The sequence below is a fragment of the Rutidosis leptorrhynchoides genome, chromosome 10 (assembly GCF_046630445.1).
Source record: "Rutidosis leptorrhynchoides isolate AG116_Rl617_1_P2 chromosome 10, CSIRO_AGI_Rlap_v1, whole genome shotgun sequence".
Taxonomy (NCBI): Eukaryota; Viridiplantae; Streptophyta; class Magnoliopsida; order Asterales; family Asteraceae; genus Rutidosis; species Rutidosis leptorrhynchoides.
Window position 1 is genome coordinate 51,287,611 of NC_092342.1, and position 17,319 is coordinate 51,304,929.

The window sequence follows — 17,319 nt, forward strand, 5'->3', positions numbered from 1 at the left end:
CGATGTGGGGGTAATCCCGGTAATTCTTTCGGAAATACATCGGGAAATTCTATTGCAATGGGAACATCATTGATGCTCTTTTCTTCAGTTTGTACTTTCTCGACGTGTGCTAGAACAGCATAGCAACCTTTTCTTATTAGTTTTTGTGCCTTCAAATTACTAATAAGATGTAGCTTCGTGTTGCCCTTTTCTCCGTACACCATTAAGGGTTTTCCTTTTTCTCGTATAATGCGAATTGCATTTTTGTAACAAACGATCTCTGCTTTCACTTCTTTCAACCAGTCCATACCGATTATCACATCAAAACTCCCTAACTCTACTGGTATCAAATCAATCTTAAATGTTTCGCTAACCAGTTTAATTTCTCGATTCCGACATATATTATCTGCTGAAATTAATTTACCATTTGCTAATTCGAGTAAAAATTTACTATCCAAAGGTGTCAATGGACAACTTAATTTAGCACAAAAATCTCTACTCATATAGCTTCTATCCGCACCCGAATCAAATAAAACGTAAGCAGATTTATTATCAATAAGAAACGTACCCGTAACAAGCTCCGGGTCTTCTTGTGCCTCTGCCGCATTAATATTGAAAACTCTTCCGCGGCCTTGTCCATTCGTGTTCTTCTGGTTCGGGAAATTTCTAATAATGTGGCCCGGTTTTCCACATTTATAACAAACTACATTGGCATAACTTGCTCCGACACTACTTGCTCCGCCATTACTTGTTCCGACACCATTTGTCCCTTTCGTTCTATTAACCCCTGGTCCGTAGACCTCACACTTCGCCGCGCTATGACCATTTCTTTTACACTTGTTGCAAAATTTGGTGCAGAACCCCGAGTGATACTTTTCACACCTTTGGCATAGCTGCTTCTGATTGTTGTTGTTGTTGCGGTTATTATTGTTATTGGGATGATTGTTGTAGTTGCTGTTGTTGTTGTTGTTGTTGTTGTTGTTGGGCCGTTTGTTGTAGTTGTGATTGATGTTGCGATTGTTGGGATAATTGTTGCGATTATTGTTGTAATTGCTGTTGTTGTTGTATTGGTGATTCTTATCACCGTTTTCCTCCCACTTTCTTTTGACTTGCTTTACATTGGCCTCTTCAGCAGTCTGTTCTTTAATTCTTTCTTCAATCTGGTTCACTAGTTTATGAGCCATTCTACATGCCTGTTGTATGGAGGCGGGCTCGTGTGAACTTATATCTTCTTGGATTCTTTCCGGTAATCCTTTCACAAACGCGTCGATCTTCTCTTCCTCATCTTCGAATGCTCCCGGACACAATAGGCACAATTCCGTGAATCGTCTTTCGTACGTGGTAATATCAAATCCTTGGGTTTGTAACCCTCTAAGTTCTGTCTTGAGCTTATTGACCTCGGTTCTGGGACGGCACTTCTCGTTCATCAAGTGCTTGAATGCTGACCACGGTAGTGCGTACGCATCGTCTTGTCCCACTTGCTCTAGATAGGTATTCCACCATGTTAACGCAGAACCTGTGAAGGTAGCGTAGCGTACTTCACTTTGTCCTCTTCAGTACACTTACTTATGGAAAACACCGATTCGACCTTCTCGGTCCACCGTTTCAATCCGATCGGTCCTTCGGTTCCATCAAATTCCAAAGGTTTGCAGGCAGTGAATTCTTTGTAGGTGCATCCTACACGATTTCCTGTACTGCTAGATCCAAGGTTATTGTTGGTATGTAGCGCAGCCTGTACTGCGGCTATGTTTGAAGCTAGAAAAGTACGGAATTTCTCTTCATTCATATTCACGGTGTGTCGAGTAGTCGGTGCCATTTCCTTCAAAATAGTCAAATGGAACAAGTTAATCATACAGAATATTAAGAGTAGTTAATAGTATTTCGTAGCATAATATAAACTCATTTATAAAAGATTTTTCTTCATATTAGCGTTTTATAAGTTTAAATTCGGGTAGTACCTACCCGTTAAGTTCATACTTAGTAGCTAATATACAATTCAACTACTACAATTCTATATGAAAAACTGATTATAATAATATTTCGCGTTCAAACTTTTATACAGTATTTTACAAACTTACAATACCGCTTATTTTACATAAAGCATGAAATATAGCACACAATAACTTTGATACAAGATAGTTGTGAAGATAATTCTAGCTAGTACACAAGTCGTTCAGCAAAGGCAATAAAGACACGTAATTCATACGTCCAGAAACAAGTCATGCATTCTGGTTTTACTAGGACTACTTCCCATCCTTGGTCTTGTGGAACATAACCGTTATGGCCGTTGATAAGACAGCGTGTTGTAACGTCGTCAAAGGGACGAGGGTTACGTAATGTCCAACAGTCCCGTAACAATCTAAAAACCTCATTTCTTACCCCAATTACCAACTCCGTCACTTGTGAGAACGTTTTGTTTAATAGTTGTAGCCCGATGTTCTTGTTCTCACTTTGGTGAGAAGCGAACATTACTAATCCGTAAGCATAACATGCTTCTTTATGTTGCATGTTAGCCGCTTTTTCTAAATCACGAAGTCCAATATTCGGATATATTGAGTCAAAATAATTTCTTAACCCATTGCGTAAAATAGCATTTAGGTTCCCCACAATATATGCGTCAAAGTAAACACATCGTAACTTATGGATTTCCCAATGTGATATCCCCCATCTTTCGAACGAAAGCCTTTTATAAACCAAGGCATTCTTGGAACGTTCTTCGAATGTCTTACAAACTGATCTCGCCTTAAATAGTTGTGCCGAAGAATTCTGACCGACTCTAGACAAGATTTCATCAATCATGTCTCCGGGTAGGTCTCTTAAAATATTGGGTTGTCTATCCATTTTGTGTTTTTATACTGTAAAATAGACAAGAGTTAGATTCATAAAAAAAATACTTATTAATACAAGCAATTTTTACATATATCATAAAGCATAAGCACACTATATTATCTTATTTTACATATATTACACCACACGAATACAACTATCTTATTCCGACTCGCTTGTTTCTTCTTCTTTGGTTTTGGTTCGTTTTGCCAAGTTTCTAGGGATATATGATGTTCCCCTAATACGAGCCGTCGTTTTCCACATTGGTTTAGAAAAACCTGGTGGTTTAGAGGTTCCCGGGTCATTGTTACAACTTAAGGACTTCGGGGGTTGACGATACATATAAAGTTCATCGGGGTTGGAATTAGATTTCTCTATTTTTATGCCCTTTCCCTTATTATTTTCTTTTGCCTTTTTAAATTCAGTTGGGGTAATTTCTATAACATCATCAGAATTCTCGTCGGAATCCGATTCATCGGAGAATTGGTAATCCTCCCAATATTTTGCTTCCTTGGCGGAAACACCATTGACCATAATTAACCTTGGTCAGTTGGTTGAGGATTTTCTTTTACTTAACCGTTTTATTATTTCCCCCACCGGTTCTATTTCTTCATCCGGTTCCGATTCTTCTTCCGGTTCCGTTCTTCTTCCGGTTCCGACTCTTCTTCCGGTTCCTCTTCGGGAACTTGTGAATCAGTCCACGAATCATTCCAATTTACATTTGACTCTTTATTATTATTAGGTGAGTCAATGGGACTTGTTCTAGAGGTAGACATCTATCACATAATATCAAACGCGTTAAGAGATTAATATATCACATAATATTCACATGTTAAAAATATATAGTTTCCAACAAAATTTGTTAAGCAATCATTTTTCAAGTAAACACGGTCGAAGTCCAGACTCACTAATGCATCCTAACAAACTCGATAAGACACACTAATGCAAAATTCTGGTTCTCTAAGACCAACGCTCTGATACCAACTGAAATGTCCCGTTCTTATTGATTAAAAACGTTCCATATTAATTGATTTCGTTGCGAGGTTTTGACCTCTATATGAGATGTTTTTCAAAGACTGCATTCATTTTAAAACAAACCATAACCTTTATTTCATCAATAAAGGTTTAAAAAGCTTTACGTAGATTATCAAATAATGATAATCTAAAATATCCTGTTTATACACGACCATTACATAATGGTTTACAATACAAATATGTTACAACAAAATAAGTTTCTTGAATGCAGTTTTTACACAATATCATACAAGCATGGACTCCAAATCTCGTCCTTATTTAAGTATGCGACAGCGGAAGCTCTTAATAATCACCTGAGAATAAACATGCTTAAAACGTCAACAAAAATGTTGGTGAGTTATAGGTTTAACCTATATATATCAAATCATAATAATAGACCACAAGATTTCATATTTCAATACACATCCCATACATAGAGATAAAAGTCATTCATATGGTGAACACCTGGTAACCGACATTAACAAGATGCATATATAAGAATATCCCCATCATTCCGGGACACCCTTCGGATATGATATAAATTTCGAAGTACTAAAGTATCCGGTACTTTGGATGGGGTTTGTTAGGCCCAATAGATCTATCTTTAGGATTCGCGTCAATTAGGGTGTCTGTCCCCTAATTCTTAGATTACCAGACTTAATAAAAAGGGGCATATTCGATTTCGATAATTCAACCATAGAATGTAGTTTCACGTACTTGTGTCTATTTTGTAAATCATTTATAAAACCTGCATGTATTCTCATCCCAAAAATATTAGATTTTAAAAGTGGGACTATAACTCACTTTCACAGATTTTTACTTCGTCGGGAAGTAAGACTTGGCCACTGGTTGATTCACGAACCTATAACAATATATACATATATATCAAAGTATGTTCAAAATATATTTACAGCACTTTTAATATATTTTGATGTTTTAAGTTTATTAAGTCAGCTGTCCTCGTTAGTAACCTACAACTAGTTGTCCACAGTTAGATGTACAGAAATAAATCGATAAATATTATCTTGAATCAATCCACGACCCAGTGTATACGTATCTCAGTATTGATCACAACTCAAACTATATATATTTTGGAATCAACCTCAACCCTGTATAGCTAACTCCAACATTCACATATAGAGTGTCTATGGTTGTTCCGAAATATATATAGATGTGTCGACATGATAGGTCGAAACATTGTATACGTGTCTATGGTATCTCAAGATTACATAATATACAATACAAGTTGATTAAGTTATGGTTGGAATAGATTTGTTACCAATTTTCACGTAGCTAAAATGAGAAAAATTATCCAATCTTGTTTTACCCATAACTTCTTCATTTTAAATCCGTTTTGAGTGAATCAAATTGCTATGGTTTCATATTGAACTCTATTTTATGAATCTAAACAGAAAAGTATAGGTTTATAGTCGGAAAAATAAGTTACAAGTCGTTTTTGTAAAGGTAGTCATTTCAGTCGAAAGAACGACGTCTAGATGACCATTTTAGAAAACATACTTCCACTTTGAGTTTAACCATAATTTTTGGATATAGTTTCATGTTCATAATAAAAATCATTTTCTCAGAATAACAACTTTTAAATCAAAGTTTATCATAATTTTTAATTAACTAACCCAAAACAGCCCGCGGTGTTACTACGACGGCGTAAATCCGGTTTTACGGTGTTTTTCGTGTTTCCAGGTTTTAAATCATTAAGTTAGCATATCATATAGATATAGAACATGTGTTTAGTTGATTTTAAAAGTCAAGTTAGAAGGATTAAGTTTTGTTTGCGAACAAGTTTAGAATTAACTAAACTATGTTCTAGTGATTACAAGTTTAAACCTTCGAATAAGATAGCTTTATATGTATGAATCGAATGATGTTATGAACATCATTACTACCTTAAGTTCCTTGGATAAACCTACTGGAAAAGAGAAAAATGGATCTAGCTTCAACGGATCCTTGGATGGCTCGAAGTTCTTGAAGCAGAATCATGACACGAAAACAAGTTCAAGTAAGATCATCACTTGAAATAAGATTGTTATAGTTATAGAAATTGAACCAAAGTTTGAATATGATTATTACCTTGTATTATAATGATAACCTACTGTAAGAAACAAAGATTTCTTGAGGTTGGATGATCACCTTACAAGATTGGAAGTGAGCTAGCAAACTTGAAAGTATTCTTGATTTTATGTAACTAGAACTTGTAGAATTTATAAAGAACACTTAGAACTTGAAGATAGAACTTGAGAGAGATCAATTAGATGAAGAAAATTGAAGAATGAAAGTGTTTGTAGGTGTTTTTGGTCGTTGGTGTATGGATTAGATATAAAGGATATGTAATTTTATTTTCATGTAAATAAGTCATGAATGATTACTCATATTTTTGTAATTTTATGAGATATTTCATGCTAGTTGCCAAATGATGGTTCCCACATGTGTTAGGTGACTCACATGGGCTGCTAAGAGCTGATCATTGGAGTGTATATACCAATAGTACATACATCTAAAAGCTGTGTATTGTACGAGTACGAATACGGGTGCATACGAGTAGAATTGTTGATGAAACTGAACGAGGATGTAATTGTAAGCATTTTTGTTAAGTAGAAGTATTTTGATAAGTGTATTGAAGTCTTTCAAAAGTTTATAAATATATATTAAAACACTACATGTATATACATTTTAACTGAGTCGTTAAGTCATCGTTAGTCGTTACATGTAAATGTTGTTTTGAAACCTTTAGGTTAACGATCTTGTTGAATGTTGTTAACCCATTATTTATTATAACAAATGAGATGTTAAATTGTTATATTATCATGATATTATAATATATAATATATCTTAGTATGATATATATACAGTTAAATGTCGTTACAACGATAATCGTTACATATATGTCTCGTTTCGAAATCATTAAGTTAGTAGTCTTATTTTTACATATGTATTTCATTGTTAATACACTTAATAATATATTTACTTATCATTTAATATAATTAACCAAGTGTATCAATATCTTAATATGATTCATATGTACCTAGTAAGACGTTATTATAACGATAATCGTTATATATATCGTTTTCGAGTTTCTTAAATTAATAGTCTCATTTTTATGTATATAACTCATTGTTAAAATACCTAATGAGATACATACTTATAATAAAATCATGTTAACTATATATATAACCATATATATGTCATCGTATAGTTTTTACAAGTTTTAACGTTCGTGAATCACCGGTCAACTTGGGTGGTCAATTGTCTATATGAAACCTATTTCAATTAATCAAGTCTTAACAAGTTTGATTGCTTAACATGTTGGAAACATTTAATCATGTAAATATCAATCTCAATTAATATATATAAACATGGAAAAGTTCGGGTCACTACACCAGGGAACCCTACATCTAGTAATTAGAGTTTGAGTACTTGCTAAAGAGAACTCTTGGCGGGTCGATTGAGTAATTTGCATGTATTGAGTCTTAAATCGGGCTAAAGTATAAAAACATCCAATTCCGAGGTAAAAGGTCTAGACGAGCATTTCCATTCCATTTGATATCAAAACTATCTTAATTGCTTTCTTGTTTTACTTTTTATAAATCTAAAATCTAAAAATATTGTTTTTATTTTCAAATCAAATCTTGATTTGGCTAATTGTTAAATAGCCCCAAAAACCAATATCTTGTACTTTCGATTTTAATAGATTAACTTAGTTTATTTCCATTAGTTGCAATCTTAATTCTCACTTTAAACTGTCCTTGGAACAATTTCGGAATTACTAACTTTATACTATTGCACGATCGGGTACACTGCCCGTTAGTGTGTAGAAATCTTTTAACCGGTATTTTCCATTAAAAATTATAGACACGATTTCACACATCAGGGAGCTCAGGAAGACTTGGAACTAGTGGGGAATCGGGTTTGAGTGGGAGTGTTGAAGCCACTAAACAGTTTAGTCGATTAAGAAGCACTAGAGATTTCGAGACTTCGGTTAGATCACCTCCAATGGAAACTATGTTGCAATTGACCGGAGAAGATGAACGAGATATTCTTGTGGGAGTCATTGGTATTACAACATCCGTATAGTGGGAGTTGACTCGGGTTAAAGAATTTGGTTCGTCTGAATTTGTGCGCGCGTATGTGGTCAGTGTTCCAACAGGGAAAGGGAAAGCGGTAAGGTGGAGGATCAAGGATGTGATAGTATTCTCTCATGAGTATCATGATGGTTGTGTCCACGTGTTTGTTCTACCAGGTAGTCTATTCTTTGTTGGAAAGATAGATCGAGTAGATGGTTTTGTGTACGGATGGATCACTTGGGTGATGGGATTGATAGAGTCGGGTCGGACTCCAACCCGGTATCTCACAGTCTAGTGAGATGATTGCCAGAAACAGAGAGGGTTTGGTTTATATTGGTCCCAAGCGAGCAACAGTGATTTGATTGTAGCTCAGTTTAAAGGTGTTGAAAGTCTTCCTTCCCATGGCGTGGAAGTGCGGCGTGTCCCGGGTTTGTTTATCCGGCGGTATTGTTTAAAAGGGGTTACGGTCAGGAAATCAAATTGTTGCCGTGAGATGATGTTTGTAGATTGCATTTCTTGACAAGTTGAGGTACTCTTTATCGAAAGCTGCTATCCTGATGGTTAGAGTGTGCGTGTCCCAAGAAGTTTTCTTGGCAGTATAGACGGGTACGTTCAAGAGTCGAAGTGTTGATCGAGTACAGGTTAAGGTTGGGTTTTGTTCTCCTTTGAGTGGGAGAATTGTTGGGTGCAAAGAAGATCAAAATGAATGAACTGCAGTTATCGGGTTCGGGTGATGTTTATCGTGTTCCAGTGATGTTTATCGTGTTTCAGTGATGTTTGTCGTGAAACGCGACATGACTGGAAAGTGATAAAGTGTACCGAAACGAGACAGATGTGGCAGAAGGGGATGTCTGAAGGTGTCGCGTTTGAAGCTGTTTTGTCGCGTTTGAATGTGGTTTGTCGCGATACGCGACAATGTGTCGCGAAACGCGACAATGTTCGTATTCAGCATGTAATCTAGATTGTTCCTATTTCGTTTTTTTGCCCTATATAAACCCTCATATGAAACCTGCATTGTACACCTACGAAAAATATAATAAAATCCTCTTTGTTTGGCCGTGGAGTAAACCAATTCGTTTGAATTAAACGATTGGATATAACCACGTTAATTCCTTGTTCTTTACGTTTCTAGTTCTTATCTTTATTTGTGTTGAATTATTTGTTTGTTGCACGGTGGGTTTGATAACTAGGGTTATCAAGTTCTTGTTAGGGCTCACCTAGATTTCCTAACACTTCCGTCATATCTATTTGAAGATTTTCGTACCAGTTTGAACGTTCGCTCCTCTGCCACTCCAACTGCACTCCAACTGCAGGGATGTTAGTTAGCGTTATTTCTAGTCCATTATTTAGCCCATTATATTTTATATAGTGATAGGGATAGAGATTGGCTCATTGTAATATTTTATATAATACTGTATGTTCTCGTCATTGAGTACGAGTAAATTGAAAACCCAATTCTGTGGCTTTTGCAAACTACTTTTGTAACTAATACCAACTGTGTAACTCTAAACAATATGTTAGGGTGCTCTCAACCATGACAAGTTTTTCACCAAGACTAGCTGCCACATCAGCACTTTTTCATTGGGACCAATCTAGGACTAAACACTACCAACCACGACATATTCTCTTATAAAATTTGGACATACTATATTATTTAATTAATTAAATTTGCAAGTATACAAGCAAAAAGTACTATTAATATTCCATACCTCTCCGTTCTGGGAGTGTGTGTGGAAAAGAAAAAAGAAACGTAGAAGGGCGAGGAGGCCAGGGCGAAAGCAGGGTGGTCGATGGGCGGGGTGGTGCCAACGGCACCTTGCAGGGCGGCTGTGAAAGCGGTGGTGATGAAGCAACTGATGGGAGCACTATTACAGCTATGTTATAGCTACAATGTATTACCAGATATAGCTACAATGTATTATCAGAAGCAAAAAATATGGTACTTGACGTATATAGCAAAACCACATGATTAACTGCATTTCCCAGCCGCAACGCACGGTTGACTCTCTCTCATGTTATCATAAATTGCTGGCCATTACTTTCGTGAATCATCAACATATAAAACTGTGTTTCGATAAAAGCAAAACGCAATTTACGATTATTATAACATAGTTGTGCCATAATTGAACGATACTTCATATGTAATTGAAGATATAGAAATCCAAGTATAACCGTTAAAAATTGACCACCACCCTGTCCAACCATTCTCTAAAATATTTTATACTCGCAAATATTATTTTACTATTACATCTTTTGAGTGGACGAAGCTACTAATTTTGTTTTTATGACTCACATTAATTTTGAGAAAATATATAATGTAACGTTTAAATCTGGTTACTTGGTGCTTAATTTTCGGTTTATAGAGCTGTATTTTCAATTTAAAATCTTTAAATCTCAAGCGATTAAAAAAGGATAAGTAGTTATTATGGGTTAGAAATTATAAATATAGCCTCCATGGCTCAACTCCAACAAAAAGTCTTCCAAACTTGAACTCACAAATAATTAATGGATACAAGCAATAAATTTTATGTGGTAATGCTACCATGGTTAGCTTATAGTCATATATCTCGTTTCCTAGCTTTTGCAAAGAGACTCACAAATCACAACTTCCACATCTACTTGTGTTCATCCCAAATTAATTTCGAATATATCAAAAATAATCTTGAAGATAAATACTCAAAATCCATAGAATTTGTGGAACTTAATCTTCCATCATCAAGTGATCTACCTCTTCATTACCATACAACAAATGGCCTCCCACCTCACCTCAAGCAAACTTTAACACTTGATTATGAAAAATGTGCTCCAGGTTTTGCAACAATACTTGAAAACATTCGACCTCATCTCGTTATATACGATATGAATCAGTGGTGGGCTGCTGAGGCTGCTGCTTCACTAAACATCCCTAGAGTTGAGTTCCTTAGTGGATGTGTAGCTTTGTACTCTATGGTTCTTCATCACAGCTTGAAACCCCAAGGTGAAAAGTTTCCTTTTCCGGAAATCTATGTTAAAAATCTTGATCTCACACAAGTGAATAAAGACAATAAGAGTGTGGAAAATGCAAGCAATGAAAACGTTGTTCATCGCTTTATCACGTCCATTAAAATGTCTTGTGATTTCGTCTTGGTTAAAAGTTTATGGGAGCTAGAAGGAAAGTATATAGATTACATGTCTCAAGTTCTTGGAAAGAAAGTGTTGCCTGCTGGGCCGTTAATTCAAGAATCCTCGTTAGATGTTGTCGATGAGCATATGGAGATTTTTCGATGGTTAGATGAGAAGGATGAGTCATCGGTCATTTTTGTATCTTTCGGGAGCGAATATTTGTTATCTGATAACGAGATTGAAGACATAGCCCATGGTTTGGAGCTTAGCCAAGTTTGTTTCATATGGGTGATAAGGTTTCCTAAGGGGGTAGAAACTAGTGTTGAACAAGTACTTCCTAATGGTTATCTTGAAAGGTTAGGAGATAGGGGTTTGGTTATTAGGAATTGGGCCCCACAAGCGAAAATCTTGAGCCATTCGAGTACGGTAGGATTCGTTAGTCATTGTGGATGGGGTTCATGTATGGAAAGCTTGCGTTATGGTGTTCCGATTATAGCAATGCCAATGCAGTTTGATCAACCATTTAATGCAAGACTTTTGGAAAGTGTTGGAGTCGGTATTGAGGTCGGTAGAGGTGGAGATGGTAGGTTGAAGGAGGAGGATATGGTGAAAGTGTTGCGGAAGGTGGTGGCTGAGGATGTTGGAGTGAACATGAAGAAAAAGGCAATGGAGTTGAGTGAGATCTTTAAGGAAAATATGGAAGATGAAGTTGATAAGGAGATTATTGAGAATTTGGTCAGGCTTTGTGAAAAATAAAATGCTAAGTATTTCAGTTGAATGTCAATGGTCTATAATATATTAGTTCTACATGTTGTATTTGTTTTGATTTGGTCAAAAAATAAGTGATAAATGTATCAAACTATATAAAGGTCTGGTCGCACGTTGCTGTGGCTTGATAACAGTCATACGTTGGGTGACTGATATGCATTGAGATGAACGACTATGTCGTGTGGATGATTCACATTATCTTATATGGCTGATTAGTAGAGTGGATGATTCACATTATCTTATATGGCTGATTAGTATTAATACACACATTTTTATGTTGACAAAAAAGTTGCATTCTTGATTACGTCATGGTTGGTACTTGCTACTCCTTAATGTTGCTGTTATTTTCACATATTTGATATACGCCATATCCTGTGGGTTTGGGTTTAGACCAAGGTTACGCACAATCAAGAGTAGGTAATAATCAATTTAAAAAACATTTCACAACAGTTAGCTTTCATTGCAAAAGGTACACCATGAACTGAAAGACGTTCGAGGTGGAAAGGTAGCCCAAAACTTTGAATGCATATGTAAGTTCTTATAAAGATACACTTCAGAACATCTAAATTCCTACATTTAAATTTTGTGATCCAACGTAACCTGAACTGGCCAAATGAGTTAAAATATATATTTAAGGTGCATTTACATGTTAATGGTCCGATTCAGGTTACATCATATCTTACCTCTAATGGGTTTTGTAATCATATTAAAACAATATTTACTGGTTCAAAATTTTTTTGTCAAAAAATCGTTTCGGGTCAACCAAGCTGTTGAAATATACAAGCTAACAAATTTCATTATTAAACATGAAATGATATTTGATCCGTTACAATATTCAAGAAAAAACACAATATTGTAAGGATATAAATTGGTCCTCTGTTTGCTGGTTTTTGTTGCTGTACGAAACAACACAAGAGGAAAACAAAGAGAACATTAGCTCTAGTTTTGGTTTTTGGGAGTTGGTACCTAAACAAGCACAAGCAAATTGGGGGATAATGATTTTATTTATTTTCTCTCTACTTTTACAATATAGAACGTAAAAAGCAGAGGCTCCTATGCCTTATTTGGCTACATCGCATATTTATATAAATAAAAGAAATCCTATCTACCTAAGACTCCTAATCTAACTAGGAGACTTATTATTGTTATTATTTCTATTAAGGCTGCGTTTGATAAAACTGAATGGTTTAGTGCTGAATGGTTCAGAGCCCTGAATGGTTCAGAAGCCCTGAATCAGTATGATTCTGAACGAAAATTCACTGTTTGATAAGAGTTCTGAATCAACAATCTGAATAAGTTAAAATTACCATTTTAACCTTGTGTATTATTTATTGCTGAATAAATAATCTGTCTTATTTCATATCAACAAAATTATTTTGGTATATATATATGTGTAACTTAAAATAAATAAATAAAACATTATCCACTAAATTACACAAAATATAGTAATAATATCTAAACATTCTTGAAACGGTTCATAAATAACATAACGGGCATCTAATATTCAAGATTCATTTGAAAAAAGTTCATTAGCAATTTGATCACGGAGAATGTTCATAAATTCATTGTCTTGAGTTCCCCATTCAGCTCCTTCCATTACTTGTTCCTCATTTTCTTCGGGTTGTTCACTGTCAGAGTCGTCATCTTCAAATTCCGGAAAAACTTCATCATAGATACTGTATTTTCTTATAAAATTATGTATCGCAAAACAAGCAATCACGACATCTCTTTGTATTGGAAAAGGATAAGGAGCCATATCCCTTAGGATTCGAAATCTTTTCTTCAAAGCACCATAGGCACGCTCAATAACATTGCGTAGTTGTGCATGAACGTGATTGAACTTTTCTTCTTTAGTTAAGGCACGCTGACGCCTAAAATCCGCTAACCAATATCTTGTATTGCGATATGGAGTCATAAACCCACGGGTGTTGGAGTAAGCAGCATCACAAAGATAATATTTATCTACATATCATTTGAAAATTTATTATTTTTTACACAGATAGTATACTATATATACTTGCATAATAATAATTAATGTTAAGAAAGTACGAGTGTACCCGGTGGAGGAAATGTAAAACCAGACGTTGGATTGTGTGCAACTTCTTTTAAAACTCTAGAATCATGTGCTACGCCCTCCCATCCGGCCCAAACAAATGTAAATATCATATCAAAATCACATATTGCTAAGACATTTTGATAACATTCTCCTTTTCCTCTTCCTCTGTAACGAGTTTGCTGATCATGTGGTATAACTGCATGTACAAGTGTTCCATCCAATGCACCTATTGCCCCCTTAATTACATTACACATAAAAATAATAAGAATTTGTTTAAAGATGTTTATAGTTCTAAAAAAGACATACCGGCAATTTTTCCCTTAGATTTCTATTGCGTTGTGACATATTCGTTGTTGCTTCAGATGAAGTTGGAACTATGATTTCCCTAGCAAATTTCATCATTGCACGTCGTACTTCGTGGAAACATTGATGGATAGTTTGTGTGGAGTGTTGGAATCTCCGTTTAATCGCTCGAAAACTTTCATTGTGACCTAAAGTTATCAAAAACATTGCCATCTTCTCTTCAACACTTATGGTCTTACTATTTGTCAACCAATTCTTTTGCTTAAAATGGTTGCATAACAATATATATGCATCACGAGAAAGTCGCAACATTTCATGACATTGTGTATTTGACCCAGTTAATAATTCTTGAGTATACGCATGTCCAGTCAATGCCGAAGTATTATCTCTGATCCTTTCAATTCTTTGTAAATTATTAACCATCCAATACCAACATATAATGAGCATAATCACCATTTCATCCTCCAGATTCATTTACAACCTATAAATGAATTTGGTTCATGAGTACTCAAATAATGTCAAAAAAAGATTATTTGTAGATGAGACTACCTAAACTTACGCCCATCATGCTAAAAAAAATTATACACACCAATATACAGAGAAGTTATTTTGCACTTTATTAAAAAAAAAAAAAAAAAACAACTATCTATACTTTTCTCTTATGATTGTTGTATAATGTGATAACTACCTAGACATGATCTGTAAAAACAATTATAATTACACACATCAAAACATGATCGGTAAAAATATAATTTAACAAAACATTTAAACATACTTTAACATGGAATAGAATAGAACATAGCAAATAAAGTCTAACCATATCAGGTTCTCAAAGCATCAAAAGGTTCTCTAAACATCAAAACATCTCTAAACATACCAGGTTCCCAAAATAGTGACATATAATAAAATCAAGTTTCAAACATAAAAGGATAAACCTTCAAAACACATAGAATTCATTTCATCTAATCAGCCCAACAGTCCAAACTTACGCCCAGCATTCCTAATCCAACTCTCACAACTTGCAGGCTTTAATACCAACCAAAGTTTCCTAAAATCAGTGCTTTCGCCAAAAAGTAAAAGTGCAGTCTCATACATTGGATCATTTGGTGCCCAACCAAGTTCCTCCAATTTTTCAATGCAAGCACTCATGTCATCTCCTTTATGTTTCTCCCGCATCATACTTGCAATGTTGGAAATATCTTCAGCAACAGCTATAATGTTAAGATTATTTGTTTGCCTTTTCCTTTTTTTACTTTGATTTTGAGAACGAGAAGAAGAGCACTCTTGTGATAAAGCATTTGTCTTTTTAGTTGAATACATAGGTTCTTTTGCATTGTGACTATCAGCATCTTCATTTATTTCAAGATCACCAACACCTTCTTGTGGATGAGGTAGCGTAGATGCCGGTCCCCAACTATCAAGCCCGGTAACAGTTGCTCCATCAAATAGTTGCACATAAAGATCAGGATACATCAATGGTGCATTCCTTAGGGGTTCTGCATACTTGTTTGACTGTTAAAAGTATATAATATAAGTATTAAGTATAATCTAGAAAACCAACAAATAATTGTTACTATAAAAACTTAACCTTGATCTCTATCTCCCATTCTTCGTCCGTTAAATTGAACTTCTTTGTTACCGGATCATACACATTTCCTGTTTTATTCCGTAACTTTGTCCAAACGTTAAATTTTCCTTTTAAATAGTCAAAACGATTCTTCATTTGTTTTTGATCCGCAATAAAAGCGTGTTCTTCTTTAAGCTTTTCAGCAACATTTTTCCATGAACGCATCTTAAGGCTATTTCCTTCTCGTCCGTACTGATTTACCTCATGTATACAAGCTTCAAGAAATGTTTTCTCTAAACCATCTTGTTTCCAATTTAACCTACCCTTTTTTGATTTCGAAGAATCACCCACTTGATCCATGCCTAAAGTGAGAAATACTAAAAATAAAACAAAGGCTAAAACAAAAACTTGTTTTATTACAGAATCATCAGAATAGTTGAAAGTTTAATGGAAGTACTTGACCTTATTTTTGAATAAATTATAAAGGAAACATAAATATCATGTAAAATCAACGAATTGTAGATATTGGGTCTATCAATAAATAAAAAAATATGCATTATAAAGAATGAATATATCACAGAGTATAATCGATGGAAGAATGCAGCATATAAAGGAAAGAAAATATAAAGATGGCACATAAGCACATTAAGAATTATAAAAACACATAAACAATCATCATCGTTAATAGAAATAATGGAACATAAATCTTGAATTGCTATTTTGTAAAAAATCATTAGTATCAAAAGATGATAATAACAGTTACGACAAATACATAAACATGATAGAAGAAAAAATAAATAAATATTAGGGTTTTGAAGTAGAAGATTATCAAGGGTAAAGAAAAATTACCTGGAGAAAGCAATCAATCGATGGAAGAATTTGAGAAGTACAGATGTGAAGATAAAGAGATGGAAAACAAATGAGAAATAAAAGGGTATTTGGGGGAGATGTGGGGAACTGAATCGTTTAGATACATTCCAATACATGAATCGTTCAGATTTCATTCAGGGGTAGCTTTCCATTCAGAGGCTTGCACCAAACACTCTGAACACTGACCGATTCAGTGGTCAGATCTGAATGGTCCCATTCAGATGCAAACAAACACAGCCTAAGTTAGAATTTGAATCTAACCCATATTCCTTGTTTCTTGGATTAGGTTACGGATCACTCCTCCCCTTCTCCGACGAACGCGACTAGCTCCTGCTAGTCACTTATGACGACTCGATCTCCCCTCACACGTTGTAGTTCTTGTTACAACTTTTCGTTTGTTCTCCATTTGAGGCTTTCTTAGCTTCTTTCTTTTCCCTTTTAAGCGAACTTTACCGACATGTAACAAAACTAAATTATCCCCTTGGAGATGACCATGGATATGAGGCTTGCCATGGTGATCTTTGTACTTCTTTTGAGAAGTGCACGATTGTTGCTCCATCTTTAGATAATTATCTTTACTCAAGTGTAACCATGCTAGATCACTCACTTGGAAATTGCCATGCCAAATCACCTTTTGCTTGTACTTTTGTAAGGAAAATTGCAAGTGTTTCAAGACATCCTGGTGAATTTTCCGTATACATTCGACAAACTTCTGAGCTCGATCAATCGATCTTTTGATTTCTTCATTGTTGAAT

At 35.0% G+C, this 17,319-nt stretch overlaps 2 protein-coding genes across 2 annotated transcripts; one reads left to right on the top strand and one right to left on the bottom strand.

Moving 5' to 3' along the window:
• Positions 1-10,403: 10,403 nt before the first annotated feature.
• Positions 10,404-11,756, top strand: LOC139870269 (cyanidin-3-O-glucoside 2-O-glucuronosyltransferase-like). Its single transcript, XM_071858104.1, has one exon. The coding sequence runs from the start codon at positions 10,404-10,406 to the stop codon at positions 11,754-11,756; it is 1,353 nt and encodes a 450-aa protein (XP_071714205.1).
• A 1,516-nt stretch (positions 11,757-13,272) lies between these two features.
• On the bottom strand, positions 13,273-14,601 carry LOC139870270 (uncharacterized). Its single transcript, XM_071858105.1, has 3 exons — positions 14,131-14,601; positions 13,826-14,060; positions 13,273-13,730 (listed from the first exon to the last, which is right to left on the bottom strand). Exons 1-3 carry the CDS (start codon positions 14,599-14,601, stop codon positions 13,273-13,275), a joined length of 1,164 nt encoding a protein of 387 aa, XP_071714206.1.
• Between the last annotated feature and the right edge of the window lie 2,718 nt (positions 14,602-17,319).

Bases quoted from the DNA above. Each gene is read 5' to 3' on its own strand.
- LOC139870269 (XM_071858104.1), top strand. From the start codon at position 10,404: ATGGATACAAGCAATAAATTTTATGTGGTAATGCTACCATGGTTAGCT.
- LOC139870270 (XM_071858105.1), bottom strand. From the start codon at position 14,601: ATGAATCTGGAGGATGAAATGGTGATTATGCTCATTATATGTTGGTAT. The intron at 14,061-14,130 runs GTATGTCTTTTT...AATGTAATTAAG, and splicing joins ATCTAAGGGAAAAATTGCCG to GGGGCAATAGGTGCATTGGA. The intron at 13,731-13,825 runs GTACACTCGTAC...AATGATATGTAG, and splicing joins TTTTACATTTCCTCCACCGG to ATAAATATTATCTTTGTGAT.